The sequence below is a fragment of the Neoarius graeffei genome, chromosome 15 (assembly GCF_027579695.1).
Source record: "Neoarius graeffei isolate fNeoGra1 chromosome 15, fNeoGra1.pri, whole genome shotgun sequence".
Taxonomy (NCBI): domain Eukaryota; kingdom Metazoa; phylum Chordata; class Actinopteri; order Siluriformes; family Ariidae; genus Neoarius; species Neoarius graeffei.
Window position 1 is genome coordinate 77409197 of NC_083583.1, and position 16950 is coordinate 77426146.

Here is a 16950-nt window from a genome sequence, read left to right on the forward strand (position 1 = left end):
TCGACTCGCTACGCGGCAGGAGAGTTGATTACATACGGGCATTGCATAATTTGCATCCTGGCATGTTGCGCTTCCAAAATGGCGAATATCAACAACAGAACTGCGTGTCTTCCAGTGTTGCCAGATTGGGCGGTTTTAAGTGCATTTTGGCGGATTTGAACATATTTTGGGCTGGAAAACGTCAGCAGTATCTGGCAACACTGGTGTCTTCATCCACGTTGTTTTCCCGGCGCTTGGTGATGCCATGACAACCGGGAAAAGGGAAGTACATTTTCACGCATGCGCATATTTCATTTCCGCATTATTACTATCGTATAGCACGGTCGCAAAAACTACCATGTGAATGCAAGCGGGGCTGCACCGGTGCTAACACGCTTCTCTCTAGTAAGCAGGTTTGTGATGTGTGAACGCTCCACAAAATTTACACCGGTGTAAGATATATCGCAACAAAATACATCGGTGCAGCATCGACGCAAATATATGTGCCGTGTTAATGTGTGTTATCGTTACTACAGGGACAGCTCGTACACACGGACTTGAATTAAAGCCGAATAATAAACAGCCAAAACTACAGACGTCACCTCACCTATATTTATCTTGGACTTTCTGTTTGATATCTTGCAAGGAATCCTGGGAAATGTCTCGCTCCAGGTAGCCCGACAGCACCTCTGTGGCGTTCTCCAGGTCAGCCTGATTGTTCTGAAGGACAGAGAAAAGGGCGTGAGATTGGGCTGGTGCAGATGATGCGTGAATAAGCGTGTGCAGAACCCGGGCTGGGTTCCAACAATACGCCTCACACGCACAGTACAGCGTTTTAACACCCAGCTCCTACACGCGTACAGTAGCGTCTCACACCCAGGAAGTGACACCATTTTGTAGTGCACATTGAAAAAGGATTAACTAGGCATGTTGCGTAGCTAAACACGCAAAATAAAACTAAATGCTGAATTGTCCATGACACGGACGTGCAGTGTGGGAAATAAGGAATCGTTACCGGACAGACAGGTCTGAAAGAACGTCTCGGACCAAATTTCAGCCAATCTGAACGACGGGCCGTGGCTGGAGGTTGCCCCGGAGGCAGAAGGGCTTTCGATGCTTCTCAGCTATTTCCAGGCACATTTTTGTGATCTTCAAAGGCCAAATTATACAAGACAATAGTTGCTAATTACACTACAGATTGAATACAATTTACAAGAAAAACACGTTTAAAGTTCTACCCAAGAAAACAGGAGCGCACGCAGGTCCGTTCCACGTCTAGAGAAAAGTCTGGGGGCCCAAGGATGGTTCCACCTTACTGGTGCTCACATATCAGTACTACAATAACTCATTAAACAGTGTCAACAGTGACTATTTTATGCTACATTTATAATAACTCGATAAGGAATTTAGTAATCAGCAATACGACTATTCTTACATAGAGTTAAAATTTTGAGGACGAGATTCCAAGTAACTCGGCAACAAAAAAAATGACTCAGAACTAGACATGGGAATATCATTTGGCGTTCAGACGAAAACCTGCTGCACTAGAACTTAGAAAAGAGAAGAAAATAAAAACTATTAAAATATAAAATCGACATCCTACAAAGCACATGACTGTCATTCTTATTCTGAATTTAAAAAAAAAAAAAAGGCACATAACACCAGAACCACTGACTGGCACTCAAGAGGTTGTGGGCTCAAGCCCAGTGGCTGTGTGGAGTTTGCATGTTCTCCCCGTGTCTGCGTGGGTTCCCTCCGGGTGCTCCGGTTTCCCCCACAGTCCAAAGATGTGGTTTGGTGAACACGGGGCAGCTGTGGCCTGAGGACGGGCTCAAGTGCCTTTGAGCGAGACACCGAACCGCCAACTGCTCCCCGGGCGCTGCAGCGTAGCTGCCCACTGCTCTGGGTGTGTGTGTGTGTGTGTGTGTGTGTGTGTGTGTGTGTTCACTGCTTCAGACGGGTTAAATACAGAGGACGAATTTCACTGCGCACATGCGACAAATAAAGGTTTCTTCTTCTTCGAACAGAATACTGTACTGCAAGGTTTCATGTAAACTGAACTCTTAAAATCAGCCGACTGGATGAATCCGATACGGTCGACCCTAAAACACTCGCTCAGCTGCATCATGCAATAAAAACTGAATACAGAGTGTATTATTATTATTATTATTGTTTTATTTAGTGTCTTATTATCATCGGGGAGACGGAGGTGCCCTTTTTTTTTTTTTTTAGCACTCTGTTACGACGCTCCTGGACACACTGAACTGATGGGCTCTCGGTCCGGGAGAGGAGCTGTAAAGCCCGCCCACACAGAACACTGATTGGTCTACTTAGCAAGACAGAGCAAGCAGCATGCGCTCGCGCTCTCTCTCAGGGACTTCCGGGAAAGTTGGCAATAATTCAACTCGTCCCATCAGACAAGCAGACGTGGATTCAACTTGTCCGCACCAAACATTTACTTGCACCGCTAATGTCGAGCCCTGATTGTGTTTTAATCGGCCATCCGGGCCGATGCTTTTGAAATACAGACAGACAAATGTGAAAACTACAGGTCAATGCCTGCCGGTCCGGCCTTATTTCCCACACTGGACGTGTGCATTTGTTTGTGTTTGAGAGTGCACCATATTTATTACGTCAGGCAGTGAATTAGCTACCTCAACGTTAGCAGTGCGCTGAGGGCTAGAACTAGCAGACTACCACTTGACTGTGCTCTGAATTTTAACGAGGCTTGATTAGACAATACATTTTATCATCAGTGGTGGGTTTCCCAAAAGCCTCTTAATCAGGGCTTTGAACCAGAATTTTTTTCCTATTGGTTCGTTCCGAACAGAAACGGAATTTTAACATTTCCGGTTTTGGGTTCCACCATTAAATAGACGTTCCCGAACCGGTTAGAACAAAAAAATTTCGTTCCCGGAACGGTTAATTACGTTCCCTGTCAGCTGTTTAACAAATGGCTATAAAGTTATGTCTCTGTCTCATCCAGCTTAAGCCAAATGTAGGCTAATTCTATTACAACCTTCATTAAATAAGACAAGAAATAATTCAAAACAATTATTATTTCAAATGTTGGCGATTTGGATTCTCAGTATGTCTTCCCATCTACACAAACAGAAAAAGTGCCAAAAATGAAAGAGAATTTGTTTAGTGTGTTACCAAAGGCTAGTCAGGCCCTATAGAGGGCTTTCCACAAGCGCCGGCTGCCGGCCATACAGCCGGCACACAATTAAGTCCAGCCGGCTACTTTAATGACTTATTTTTGTAGCCCACAGGCTCTAAATATTAATTTTCGATTTTAATAAAATTAAATGTTTATCTAACGGACTGACAATAATGTCAAACTGAAGCGCACTCATTTAAGTTGTGATTCGCGCTGTTTGTACCGATAATAACCACAAATTCCCCGCCGACTTCGCTGATCCGTGGCCCCGACATGCGGTGTGCGCGTGCGGAGTTTATTTTGTGTTTAACACCCCCCCCGGCTGGCTACTTATTTGTCATGGCTGGCTAGTATGAGCCTTAGTGGAAAGCCCTGTATGCATTGATAGGCTAACAGAGGTTAACGTCATTTAATGTTCGCGAGCCTCTCATTAACGTGGACAAATATATTGATATCGTGTTTGAAATTGACGTTTTTGAATAACGATAGACTGCAATATTTACCTCTTATTTAAGACGTGGAGACGTGATAGTAGTCCACCCTCCCGCTCTCTCCATTCAGTCAGCGAACGTCACACAGGAAGTGAACCCCAGCGGGTAATGGAAACTTGCGCAGGAGAAGAATGACTTTTTTATTTGTAGGCTACGGAAACTTTGAGGAACAAAATAAAAACCGGTATTAACCGGTTACCATTATTTTTAATAAGCGTTTCTGTTCCGGAACATAAAAAATAATAAAGTTTCTGGTTTCGTTTCTGTTCCATGTGAAGTAGAAAAAGTTCCCGGTTTTCGTTCCTTGAACCGGTTCAAAGCCCTGCTCTTAATGCCAAGAGCATCTTAACCAGGAGAGAGAGAGAGAGAGAGTTCATTGTGCTACTCACTCTACCATTTAATGATTCCCTTTGTGCTACGACGTGTTTGGGAAACTCAGCACAGATTAGTTGTGGCTGAAGGTGGACTCGCTCTGAAACTGCCTAGGTTTGTTGGAGCAAAGCTCGCTCCATCACTCCGTTTGTAAACATTAAGGTTACTAAATTTACACAGCATAAAGTTCTTAAAATAAAAAAAAAAGTTTGTAATTTTTCTAAATGAACACAGTGTATTATTTTAACTGTATAATGAGCTTTGTTTATGGGGCGTGTTTTATCTTGTACGTGTGACCGTCACACTCCCAACATAACTAAAGTTCCTTCACAATTTCCACCTCTAGCTGCAATTCCACCCCAGCGCAGGAGATGGCGATCATCATCATAACACTGATGTAAATCAGACGCTTGTATACGAGGCTGATGGAGTGTTCGTGCAGACACCTCGAAAATGATGGACTGGTTGTTCTTCTTGAGGTAGAAGGCAAAGACGTAGGTGAACATGAGCGTGGAGCGGCACTGGCACAGCACGTCCACGGCCTTCTTCAGGAACTGCACCTCGATCCACGACATGTTGTGCTGCTGCATCTCCTCCATCTTCTGCTTGACCTGCGCATACAGCTTGTGCTCAAAGCGCAGGCTCTGCATGTGGTTCATGTAGCGGTTACAGTAGAAAAGGTAACGCTGCAGTGCTGCACGGGAACGCTGGACACCAAACACACACACATATATATATATATATATAAGCTGTACATCATGTTCAGTGCTCACAGCTGTGTTCATGCTTCCTAGTGTTTCAGTCGGAGTGGTTAACACACACGCTCCTCTGCATTTAAACCCATTACAGCGTGTGTAAAGTACAACCCTGATTCCAAAAAAGTTGGGACAAAGTACAAATTGTAAATAAAAACGGAATGCAATAATTTACAAATCTCAAAAACTGATATTGTATTCACAATAGAACATAGACAACATATCAAATGTCGAAAGTGAGACATTTTGAAATTTCATGCCAAATATTGGCTCATTTGAAATTTCATGACAGCAACACATCTCAAAAAAGTTGGGACAGGGGCAATAAGGCTACATTCACACTGCAGGCTGAAGTGACTCAAATCCGATCTTTTCGCCCATATGTGACCTGTATCCGATCTTTTATTGACAATATGAACGACACAGATCCGATTTTTTCAAATCCGACCCAGGCCGTTTGGATATGTGGTGCTAATTCCGATCCCTATCCGATCTTTTCATATGCGACTTCAGTCTGAACCGCCAGGTCGCATTCATCCGACTTACACGTCATCGACAAGCCACAAACGTCACTATTCTGCGCTGAAGTAGGCGGCGGGTCTCTCAAAAAAAGTTACAACATGGCGCATAATCACGGGCGCAGATAGAGGGTGGGACGAGTCAGATTTAAATTCACCTCGCTCGGTCCCCCCCACTTATAGGGAGGAAAAAACGTCTATGCTGTCTTTCTTTGCATAAGGCAAACCTCACGGAAAAATCAAAAGACTAATTACCATTCGGTTTATTGAGGTGCACAGCAGTACAGACATAGTTGCAACAACTCACATAAAACAAAGACTGATATTCGGTTGGTTGAGCTGCGCAGACTGCACAGGTTGCGAGCTCGAGCTTGGTTGCTATGGTAACCCACCACAAGTTTGACAGGCATATCGGGGTTGGGGTTGGTTTGCTGGCAGCTTTGTCCCCCCCCAGTTTTTTGTCCCCCCCAGTTCAAAAAACGTATCTGCGCCCCTGCGCATGACATCAATGCGAGGGACGCTTCGGGCTGTGAAGGTTCTGAATCTTCTCAATGGAAGGACGCAGAGGTTAGGGAGCTGATTTCCATTTGGGGGGATGCAGCTATTCAAGCTAGATTGGATGGGTCATACCGCAACCGGGCGGTTTTACTTCCGTAAACACTGGCCATGCTCACTGCGTGTGACGTCGTCGTATCCTGCAATGCGCATGCGGAACACTTTTAGGTCGCTTTTCGTTCATACTGAGGATCACATACAAGTCGCATATATTTGTTAATGTGAACGACCTCACAAAAAAATCAGATTTCACAAAAAAATCGGAATTGAGCATTAAGCCTTGCAGTGTGAACGTAGCGTAAGAGTCTGGAAAAGTTAAAGGTACAAAAAAGGAACAGCTGGAGGACCAAACTGCAACTCATTAGGTCAACTGGCAATAGGTCATTAACATGACTGGGTATAAAAAGAGCATCTTGGAGTGGCAGCGGCTCTCAGAAGTAAAGATGGGAAGAGGATCACCAATCCCCCTAATTCTGCTCCGACAAATAGTGGAGCAATATCAGAAAGGAGTTCGACTGTGTAAAATTGCAAAGAGTTTGAACATATCATCATATACAGTGCATAATATCATCAAAAGATTCAGAGAATCTGGAAGAATCTCTGTGCGTAAGGGTCAAGGCCGGAAAACCATACTGGGTGCCCGTGATCTTCGGGCCCTTAGACGGCACTGCATCACATACAGGCATGCTTCTGTATTGGAAATCACAAAATGGGCTCAGGAATATTTCCAGAGAACATTATCTGTGAACACAATTCACCGTGCCATCCGCCGTTGCCAGCTAAAACTCTATAGTTCAAAGAAGAAGCCGTATCTAAACATGATCCAGAAGCACAGACGTCTTCTCTGGGCCAAGGCTCATTTAAAATGGACTGTGGCAAAGTGGAAAACTGTTCTGTGGTCAGACGAATCAAAATTTGAAGTTCTTTATGGAAATCAGGGACGCCGTGTCATTCGGACTAAAGAGGAGAAGGATGACCCGAGTTGTTATCAGCGCTCAGTTCAGAAGCCTGCATCTCTGATGGTATGGGGTTGCATTAGTGCGTGTGGCATGGGCAGCTTACACATCTGGAAAGACACCATCAATGCTGAAAGGTATATCCAGGTTCTAGAGCAACATATGCTCCCATCCAGACGACGTCTCTTTCAGGGAAGACCTTGCATTTTCCAACATGACAATGCCAAACCACATACTGCATCAATTACAGCATCATGGCTGCGTAGAAGAAGGGTCCGGGTACTGAACTGGCCAGCCTGCAGTCCAGATCTTTCACCCATAGAAAACATTTGGTGCATCATAAAACGGAAGATACGACAAAAAAAGACCTAAGACAGTTGAGCAACTAGAATCCTACATTAGACAAGAATGGGTTAACATTCCTATCCCTAAACTTGAGCAACTTGTCTCCTCAGTCCCCAGACGTTTACAGACTGTTGTAAAGAGAAAAGGGGATGTCTCACAGTGGGAAACATGGCCTTGTCCCAACTTTTTTGAGATGTGGTGTTATGAAATTTAAAATCGCCTAATTTTTCTCTTTAAATGATGCATTTTCTCAGTTTAAACATTTGATATGTCATCTATGTTCTATTCTGAATAAAATATGGAATTTTGAAACTTCCGCATCATTGCATTCCGTTTTTATTTACAATTTGTGCTTTGTCCCAACTTTTTTGGAATCGGGGTTGTACAATCCCTCAGGATTAATCAACTCATTTCATTTACTCTGCAGTGAAACACCAGTCTTTACTTTTCGTTTCCTGCCACCTAGTGGACACATTGGCATCCCGGCAGGCGTGAAGGCCCGAGCCACCTCTGCTCCACTCGTTCAGGAAGATAAACCAGGCTGGAGCGTGCAAGCGCACAGTAAATTAGGCCCCGTGTGGATTAGTTCATTATAATTAACTTAGCAGGTGAAAAGCTTCCACTAGTGCGGTTAATTAAACAGACCTCAGGATGACCTGCCGCTAGGGAGGAGTGATGGCGCATCGTAACGCTTTAACGACACGCAACACACATCAGGATTCAGCACAGGTTTCCTAACAATCCGTCAACAGGACGGCAGGAACATTTTACAACTTTACTGAATCGGACAAGTGGAAACTTTATCAAATCTGCTTCTAGAGTTTGGGATTGTCATTTACAGAAAAAAAAAAAACCATAAAATATATCTCCTCATTATATTGCGGTAGTGCTCAGCCCCACCCACCACACGCGAGTTTTATAAAAGGGCATAAAGCAAACATGAAGGCTGAACCAGTTACCCACTTCTCACTACAGTGGACTAAACTGTATGCGACTGCATGTTCATCATGATCACGTTCCTCTTCCGTCATGTGTGTGAGAGAGAATCTTAAATACTGTGCACTACCTCCTGGGCGTCTCGGGCCGCCTTGGCGTCGTCTTCGTTATAGCGATTGCAGTTGTACCTGGAGAACACACACACACACACACACACACACACACACACACAGCTGTTGTGAGAGTGTGATACACCCTTCAGTTGAGGTGCAACAATACACTGGTCATGATTCGATTTGATTCTTGACGCAGTCTGAATGAAGAAAAATGACCGAAGACCCCGTTTCTGAATCATAAACAAATGTTCTACGGGTTCAACATAACTTAAAAATAAATTTACAAATTCTCCCAAACCATTAGTGAAATCGACAAAATCTCAGTCTTGAGGAAAACGATCGACTGAAACATAACGAACGTAATCAGTAACAGTGACTGAGGACTCATTTTAACCAGAAATAGAGCTCCAAAGCGGGCTAAACTGACCGCGACCTGGTGTCCAGGGATGAGAATGGGACGTTTAAAAAAAAACTCTGAAATGTCTGCCAACTTTCCCACATTATTTATATATATGAATGTTTTCAAATTCAATGATGGTTTAAAACATTTATAAACTAAGATAACAAATCCCTACAGATATAATGTTATATATATATATATATATATATATATATATATATATATATATATATATATCGTGAGTGATAATGGAGGTAACTGTAACGATATATTAGATTCCTCCTGACTCTATCTTTGACAATTTCAGTAAAACGTACCTTTGTGCTTTTTTGTTTTGATGTGCTCCTGGATGTTTATAGCTCCTCTGTTTCCATAATTGATTGTATCTGAGCACTTTTCGGATATGTTCCGTCAGGCACGTCGTCACAGTTTGTGTCCCTATCTGCACGATAAAGCTACTATCGAGCCATGCCCATCGGAAACAGTTCTTTATCCCGCTTGATTTATCGATTTCCCTGGCACGATCCTCATTTTTGCGGTCCAAAACTTTCGCCATATTGGCGAAGTAACTTTGAAAACTAACCAAAATAACTAGAACTTAAGAAGTGATCAAAACCGCGTACATATAGCTGTTTCTCCGTGAATTATAGAAGTGAGCTGAAACTAGCGCCAAAACGTTGCCGGAAATCGTCGTGAGCTGTCGTTAGCATAAATATTGAAGAAAGCAATGACGATTTCCGTTATCACAGCTGCAACTAATTTTGCGATGAGCGTTGCCGAAAGATGCTGGCGGGCGGTCCTGCCTGCTTGTGCCACCACAAGCTTCGCCTCGCTCCGACCCCCCCCCCGAAATTTTCTCAATGGATTTACATGTTTCACAAAAATGACATTTTCAGCGGGAAAAACTCGGAATTCCGCAGATCCGTGGAAAATTCTCATCCCTGGGTGTCGTGCTCAGGCCCTGTAGATCACAGCACCACAGGACTGCTGTCAGGTTTAACAGCTAGAACACTGTATAGCGTTTAACACGTGCGATTCTGTCACAATCCAGAGCTCAGGTTCGCCCCAGGCCATCACAACGCATCATTACACCCTGACCACATTAACAAGAAAGTGTGTTTATGGTTGTATGGTAATTTGGGTGAAGTGCACTCACCAGGCCGAGCCATGAGGCTCCCAAGAGCCCAAGCACACCCAACAGAACTCCGCCTTACAGTTCTGGTTACGGCAAACCATGTGGTTACAACCGCCATCCTTTTCAATGGTCACGTGGCACTTGGGACACTCCTGATTACACACACACACACACGAGCAGGGATTTGGAGGATGATGATGATGATGATGATGATGATACTTTTCCCATTTCTTTTATAAGGACATTATACCTTGGTGTTTGCTGCAATCCAGTTCGATGTTTCACTGTCATCATCACATTTCTTAATCCACTTCCTCAACCACTAGCGGGAAGAGGACAAATGAACACACACACAATAAGAAAATAAAAACAGCACATTCTTTAACCCAGGAAGACCGTTAACGCTCAGTAATGAGATGGACATGAACGCACCTTACACTTCACCGGGTCGTGCCAGTTCTCTCCACAGTTGAAGCTAGAAGGGAATAAAAAAAAAAAAAAAAAAAAAAAAAAAAGAGTTAAACTGATCAGTCGACATCCAGAAGACACCAAAAGCAGACAGACAGCGTTCAGGGCGCTGCGGTCACTCAGAGCACAACACAGGCTCTTACCAGAACTGTCTCCCGCATTTGCAGCGCACTGGTTTGGCATCTGGATACTGGACCTTCACCACATGGTGGCAGTCAGGAGCCGGACACCATTTTAAAAGTCTATTACACTGCAGGAAAGGGGGGGGAGAGAAAAGAAGAAAAAAAACCCAACCAGTCAGTGAAATGGAATAAAGAACCAGGTGTATATTAGAGCCCAACAGACTAGCAATGTGTTGACAGACCAGGTGTCGGGGTAGCTCACCATCCTGTTTGTGGATTTGCTGAAATCCCTTTTCATCAGAAAATAAACAAGATCAACTGTGAGCTGCTGCTCACTAACGTATCCCCCCCCCCCCCACACACACACACGCGCTTATACCAGAACGCAAGCGATCGAAGGAATAGTACGTCAGAATGCTGTTCATAGACTTTAGCTCAGCATTCAACACAATCATCCCTCAGCAGCTCATTCACAAACTGGACCAGCTGGGACTCAACACCTCCCTGTGCAACTGGCTGCTGGACTCCCTGACGGGGAGACCACAGTCTGTACGGGTCGGCAGCAACTCCTCCAGCACCATCACATTGAACACGTGAGCCCCCTCCTCTTCACTCTGCTGCCACACGACTGCACACCAACATCCAGCTCAAATCTCTTCATCAAGTTTGTGGATGACACGACTGTGGTGGGTCTCATCAACAATGGCGATGAGACAATCTACAGGAGTGAGGTGAGCCGCTTGGCCATGTGGTGCAAGGACAACAATCTCCGCCTGAACGTGGAGAAGACGAAGGAGATTGTTGTGGACTTCAGGAGAGCGCACACCCAGCATGCTCCACTATCTATCGACGGTGCTGCAGTGGAGAGGGTGAGCAGCACCAAGTTTCTGGGTGTGCACATCTCTGAAGACCTGTCCTGGAGCAACAACACCGCATCACTGGCCAAAAAAGCCCAACAGCGTCTGTACTTCCTCCGCAAACTGAGGAGAGCAAGAGTCCTGGCCCCCATCATGCACACATTCTACAGAGGCACCATCGAGAACATCCTGACCAGCTGCATCACCGTGTGGTACGGCGCCTGCACCGTGTCCTGCTGCAAGACTCTGCAGCGCATCATGAGAGCAGCTGAGAGGATCATTGGTGTCTCTCTCCCTTCTCTAATGGATATTTATAACTCCCGCCTCACCCGCAAAGCCATCAGGATTGCAGGTGACCCCACCCACCCATCTCACAGCCTCTTCAGCCTGCTGCCGTCGGGGAGGAGACTGCGGAGTCTCCGGGCCAAAACCAGCAGGATCAAGAACAGTTTCTTTCACCAGGCGGTCAGGAGGCTCAACTCCTTCCCTGTTCTGCCCCTCCTCCCCCCTCTGCCCCCTGCCACAGATTCTGCCCACACACCCCCCTGCCCCCCCTTCAGCATCTGACATGTCACCCTCAGAGTCCCCCCCCCAAACACATATACATCTCATCGTTCATTAACGCACTGAACTCAGGGGCCGCACATCTCACTTTACCTCGCTCATTTGCACTATTCCGCACTACCTCACCTTAACAGCTGCTAGTTTGTTTATACTGCTTATTTCATGTTTACCTGCTTTACCTCAAGTGCCCTTGACTGTTTATTTATTTGAACCAATTTGTGTGTGTGTGTGTGTGTGTGTGTGTGTGTGTTTAGTCTACGTCTAGTTCCTATCTAGTGTTTACACTGTTTATATTGTCTGAGTGTTTAGTCCATGTCTAGTTCCTATCTAGAGTGTTTATACTGTTTATATTGTTTGTTTTTTTCAATTATTCTATTTTTATTTATTGCATTGCCTGTTTGCACCGTGGGTCAGAGAGGACTGATATTTCATCCGTGCTGTATGTCGAGCATGTATAGACCCCTTTCACTGACGTCACCCGAAACCGGAAGTAAACAAACCCTGCGCCATTTTGGAAGACCAACAAACTCGTGATTAGGGGGAAATAACGGAAGCGGTATGTGAACCCACGAGAATAAAGTGGAGTGGCAAATGACTTAAACAAACAAATCTGAGCTGATTTATTTATGATTTATTGGCCCAACAGTAGACTTGAAAGAAACCTGTGTGAGACTTGGCAAAAAACTGTGGATATAATGGATAAGTCTGTGCATGATCTGCGGACACTTTGAGGTAAGCAAACGCAAGAAATTCAGATTTAAAACATGATAAATTGGCCCCAAGTTGATAACTGTATGAGGAGCAAGCCTCCCAGACTTCTACAATTTAATAATAATAATAATTTAGGATGGTTTGGGGCTCGCTGCTGCCAGGTTGGTTGTTGAGTAGCCTGACTGTTTTTTTTTGTTCTTGCGTGTGGTATCATTGTTGACGCGAGGTTGTTTTTTGAACATGCCAATGCGGACACGATTTCCCCTGATGAGTTATGACTTCAGACGCGATGCGTGTGTGGAGTCCGCGTGATATGTGCGTAAGATAGGCTTCTCATGTGTTTGGAGATCCGTGCTCCGAGACAAGTGCAAGCACCCCACCCCCACACCCCCAAGGGAAAAAAAGGGGCCCCCCGAAAATATGGGCATAGTTCGAACACTGAGTGTAGGCACTGGGTGTAAACAACAAATAGTTTACAATGTCTGGGTAGCAAACAGATGGCAGAATTGGTGTCCGGTCCTCCTTATGTTTCCATTCTCCCTTGCCGCGAGTCTTATCATATGGGTCAAACCCATCAATCACAGACAGTTTCTCCACATACCGTGCCGTTTCTGCAGCTGGTAATGTACTCACATAACCCGAATTATCAGCCATCGTGTCACTTTACTCTCGCTCGTACTTTGTTTTATATTGTGAGTGCATGTACTTGGTCTTCCAATATGGCGCCTAACAAAATCTCGCGGCGCGGTGACGTCATGTGAAAGGGGTCTATAGCACATTTGACAATAAAGTTGACTTGATTTGACTTGAATAGGACACATGATGAACCCTGAAACAAGTAAAGAGCCGTGTCTCTCCCCAGGGATTTCAAACAGCATCCTGGGAAACGGTCATTCTGAAATAGCTTCTTGCGTCAAAATCCACCCGATATGTTTCATAAATATATTCAGTCAGTAAACAGGAAGTTGATGTGCGACAGACCTGAACACAGTAAACATGGTATAGAACCCCAAGCTGAAGCTCGGTACCACATGGCTATGATTTGTGGTTGCTGAGAAAAAGGGTGCTTCAGTCAAAAAGAAATACGGACAGAGGTAAACCAGTATAACACACACACACACACACGCACACACACACACTCTCTGTCCCCGGAGCAGGGGCGTAACAAACACCAGGGATGAGAGTGGCTTGTGATGAAAAAATCTGAAAAATTAGCCAGGGGTCTGGGGGCCAAAGGCCCCCAGTGGGGTCCAGGGGCGAAGCCCCGGTGGGGGTCCAGGGGCGAAGCCCCCGGGAGCTCATGGATTTTAGAGATATTTTACCCTAAAAACCATTTATTTTATCACCAAAATTTTACAAATGTTGTTGAAATACCATACCGTGTTTGCTTACAAAATTGACACTTATACAAAAGTAGAACTCTCTTTCAAGTACATACATTACTTAAACTCTCATTTGATAAAGATCAGCTACACCTATGTAAAGGAAACACTGACAGGCCTTTTGTGATAAATTTTGACTCATATACATTCCAGGTGAGCACCAACATGATGCTTCAAATTTGCTGCTCTAAATCCAAACTAAGGTAACACATTCACTGCTATATTAAATGATGCTTTATATGATTTATGAATACATTTTTCCTTTGGTTCTATAGAGTGTTTGTCTATTTACAATATATACAACTATTTACAGTTTCATGGTGCAGAAAATTTATTTCTTCTTTATTTTGAGCTTTTTAGCAAGAGCTAAAAGCTTGTTGGTCCTCTCCCTCTTTTTAGCCAACTCCTCTTGAAATTATTAAAAAAAGTAATTATTATTATTATTATTATTAGTAGTAGTAGTAGTAGTAGTAGTGATACAAACAATTATTCATGGATTATAGATAATTTGTTTTTAATAGTGAACATTAATAACTGAACTGATGATAATAACATGAACAACAAGTATTACTGTTTATTATTATTAGTACCGGTAGTAGTATAGTTATTTTATATCAATGCTCACAATTTAAAAAAAATGATCTATAATCCATGAGTATTTGTTTGTATTCTACCAATTACTACTTTTTAATAATTATTTGTAATAATTTTTAATAACTTAATTTTATGACATTTAATAATCCCTAGTACTTATTAATCACTAATTCATTAGTAATGATTAATAATCCATAATAATTACTATTACTACTAATTATTATTAGTGGTTGTTAATATTATTCTTATTATTATATTAAAAACACTGTTGTAGATGATAGGTAATAAAACTAAAAATTTTGTACAAATTATTTATATTGTACTATATTTAGAATTATTGTATTTTCTGGAGTTCTTTGTAATTGAGTTTTGAAATAAAGGTTGTTTATATATTTATATTAAACTTAGTACAATAAACAATGTTAATTACCGTAAAATACCAAATAATAGCCGAGTTCCAATTAACCGCCGAGTTCCCTTTAACGGCCGGGTGTACGCGTGTGTTGTGACAAATAAAGGCCGGTTCCGAATACTCGCCGGGGTCTAAAAAAAAAAAAAAAAGCGTCCGAACGTTCTATCTAGAATCTTGAGGCCCAGCACTTTTCTGGTTTTCTGGTGTTTAAACGATTTTGCATTGCATAGTTTTCTACCGAAACAATATGAATGAATGAATGAATGAATGAATGAAATTATTTCTATAATACTGTTTACAACATTTTGTTACGTGATAATAAACATGCCATTTCAATGTTATAATCTTGGTCTACCGTAATATTTCTTGAGGAATGCAACTCCGTAACTTTTGACAGATGTCTTAGCCACCCCTTTGGGTACACCCAACGAAAGCCAGCGTGTGTGGTGACATTGAGGACTGCGGGCTTCCAAGGTTGGACTGCTGCTTCTGTTAAACGACCTAAATTGCCGAATGCATGCGTCAAAGCACACACTGAGTTTTATTAAAGACCTTATACCATTTCACTTGCCCTTACCCATTCGGATCTGGAAGACGCTTTACAAAAAAGGTGAGAGCGTTCTAACATGCATTTCAGTCTGCTCGCGGCCAATCTAATCCAAGGGGCCTTTTCAACAAGTAATCTGTCGTGCAAGTTGGGCAGAAGCACGCGTCAGGCAGGCAACATGTAGGCCTACAAGTCAGTAACCTATTCAACTAACTTTCATCCGAACTTTAAGTTTTCTACGGGGTCGAGCCACCGTACCAACTCACTCGGGGAATAGGCTCATATCGGCCAAATAGGGAGACGTCTTGGAGAGAAACGTGAGAATGCAAGATGACAGTATGTAGCCACTGCAGGTCACTTATTTTTCAGCATAAGAAAAAACCCTTTGGTTTGACACTTCGCACCCTAATTATGTTGCTTCAACGTCGCGCCCTCCGTGCAATTTCAGATTGACAGACATCGCGAAGCGCAAAGGGTGGAGGCTGCATGGGTGAGGGTGATAGCAAGTGACCATAACTTTGCAGAGTAATTAAATCACAGTGCTGCGCACAGACAATGGTGTGGTTTCTTGATTATTTTGTAAAGCATGCGCTTAACTAGTCATTAACAGGAAAAGGTGTGTGATTTATCCTTTATCCACCCCGACTGTGCCATGCGAAGATGCATTCTGCGTCTTCAAAATTCCCTGAAGTCGGCACCGTGCTATCTGTAATCTAACTCTAAACAAACTGTAAGTTATACTGGTTAAAAGTAGGCCTATCTGAGAATGATTTTTTTTCCCCGTTTTGAGGTAGATTTTGGGGAAGGTGTTTGTGAAGAAGGAATTAATCGCCTGTTCCAAATAGCCGCCTAGTCTCTAATACGCGCCGGGTCTCTTACGTGATTGAGACAAATAATCGCCCGGGCTATTATTTGGTATTTTACGGTATGTAAAAAAAGGTTAATCATTATTAGTATTATGTTCTATAAGCCCCATTTTCCACCTGACTCTTGTGCGCATGCGCGAACCCCCCTGCGTTTCACTCCGGAGCGCTTGACCTCTAACACGCGTGCGCGCCTCATGTCGGTGAAAAGCCAGTTTCCCAGTGGGCGTGTCCCCAGCGCTGCGGTACCGGCTTTACACACATTTGTGTGATCCAGCGCTTTTTATCGCAAACGATTCTTCTCCTTATTTTGGGGGTATTTGTCATTCCCCAACCACTTGTCGTTAAACAGACATCTTCCCATAATTATCAACGCTTTCTAGCGCCCGCGTAGCTACCTGCGCATCTCTCACTCTTCACAACCACCACACCGCACCGCACTTCCTCCAGTAGCCTCCTAACGTTAGCTCTTGATCTACGGAACGCACAGAACCAATGCTGCCCCCAAAAGCTATGCTGGTCACTTTTAAAATTACAGTTAAAAAAAATACCCCAAACCGGATGGAGACATTTCACTCGTTCGGTCCAAGATTAAATTTAATACCTCCCTTTCGAAAATTCCAGTCATTCCAAACAATTTAAGACATTTTAAGGCCTTGAAAACCGAAAGTTGTATTTAAGACTTTTTAAGGACCCACGGGAACCCTGTGAT

At 43.5% G+C, this 16950-nt stretch overlaps 1 protein-coding gene across 1 annotated transcript in view; it reads right to left on the reverse strand.

Annotated features, from left to right (window-relative positions):
- Positions 1-16950, reverse strand: part of arih1l (ariadne homolog, ubiquitin-conjugating enzyme E2 binding protein, 1 like) — a 49043-nt gene that overhangs the window by 3306 nt on the left and 28787 nt on the right. Inside the window, exons 7-13 of the mRNA XM_060941885.1 lie at positions 10330-10436; positions 10151-10193; positions 9969-10040; positions 9740-9870; positions 8198-8255; positions 4449-4709; positions 587-699 (exon numbers count right to left, since the gene is read on the reverse strand). Coding sequence (XP_060797868.1) covers positions 587-699; positions 4449-4709; positions 8198-8255; positions 9740-9870; positions 9969-10040; positions 10151-10193; positions 10330-10436 — 785 coding nt within the window. The remainder of the gene's footprint in view (positions 1-586; positions 700-4448; positions 4710-8197; positions 8256-9739; positions 9871-9968; positions 10041-10150; positions 10194-10329; positions 10437-16950) is intronic.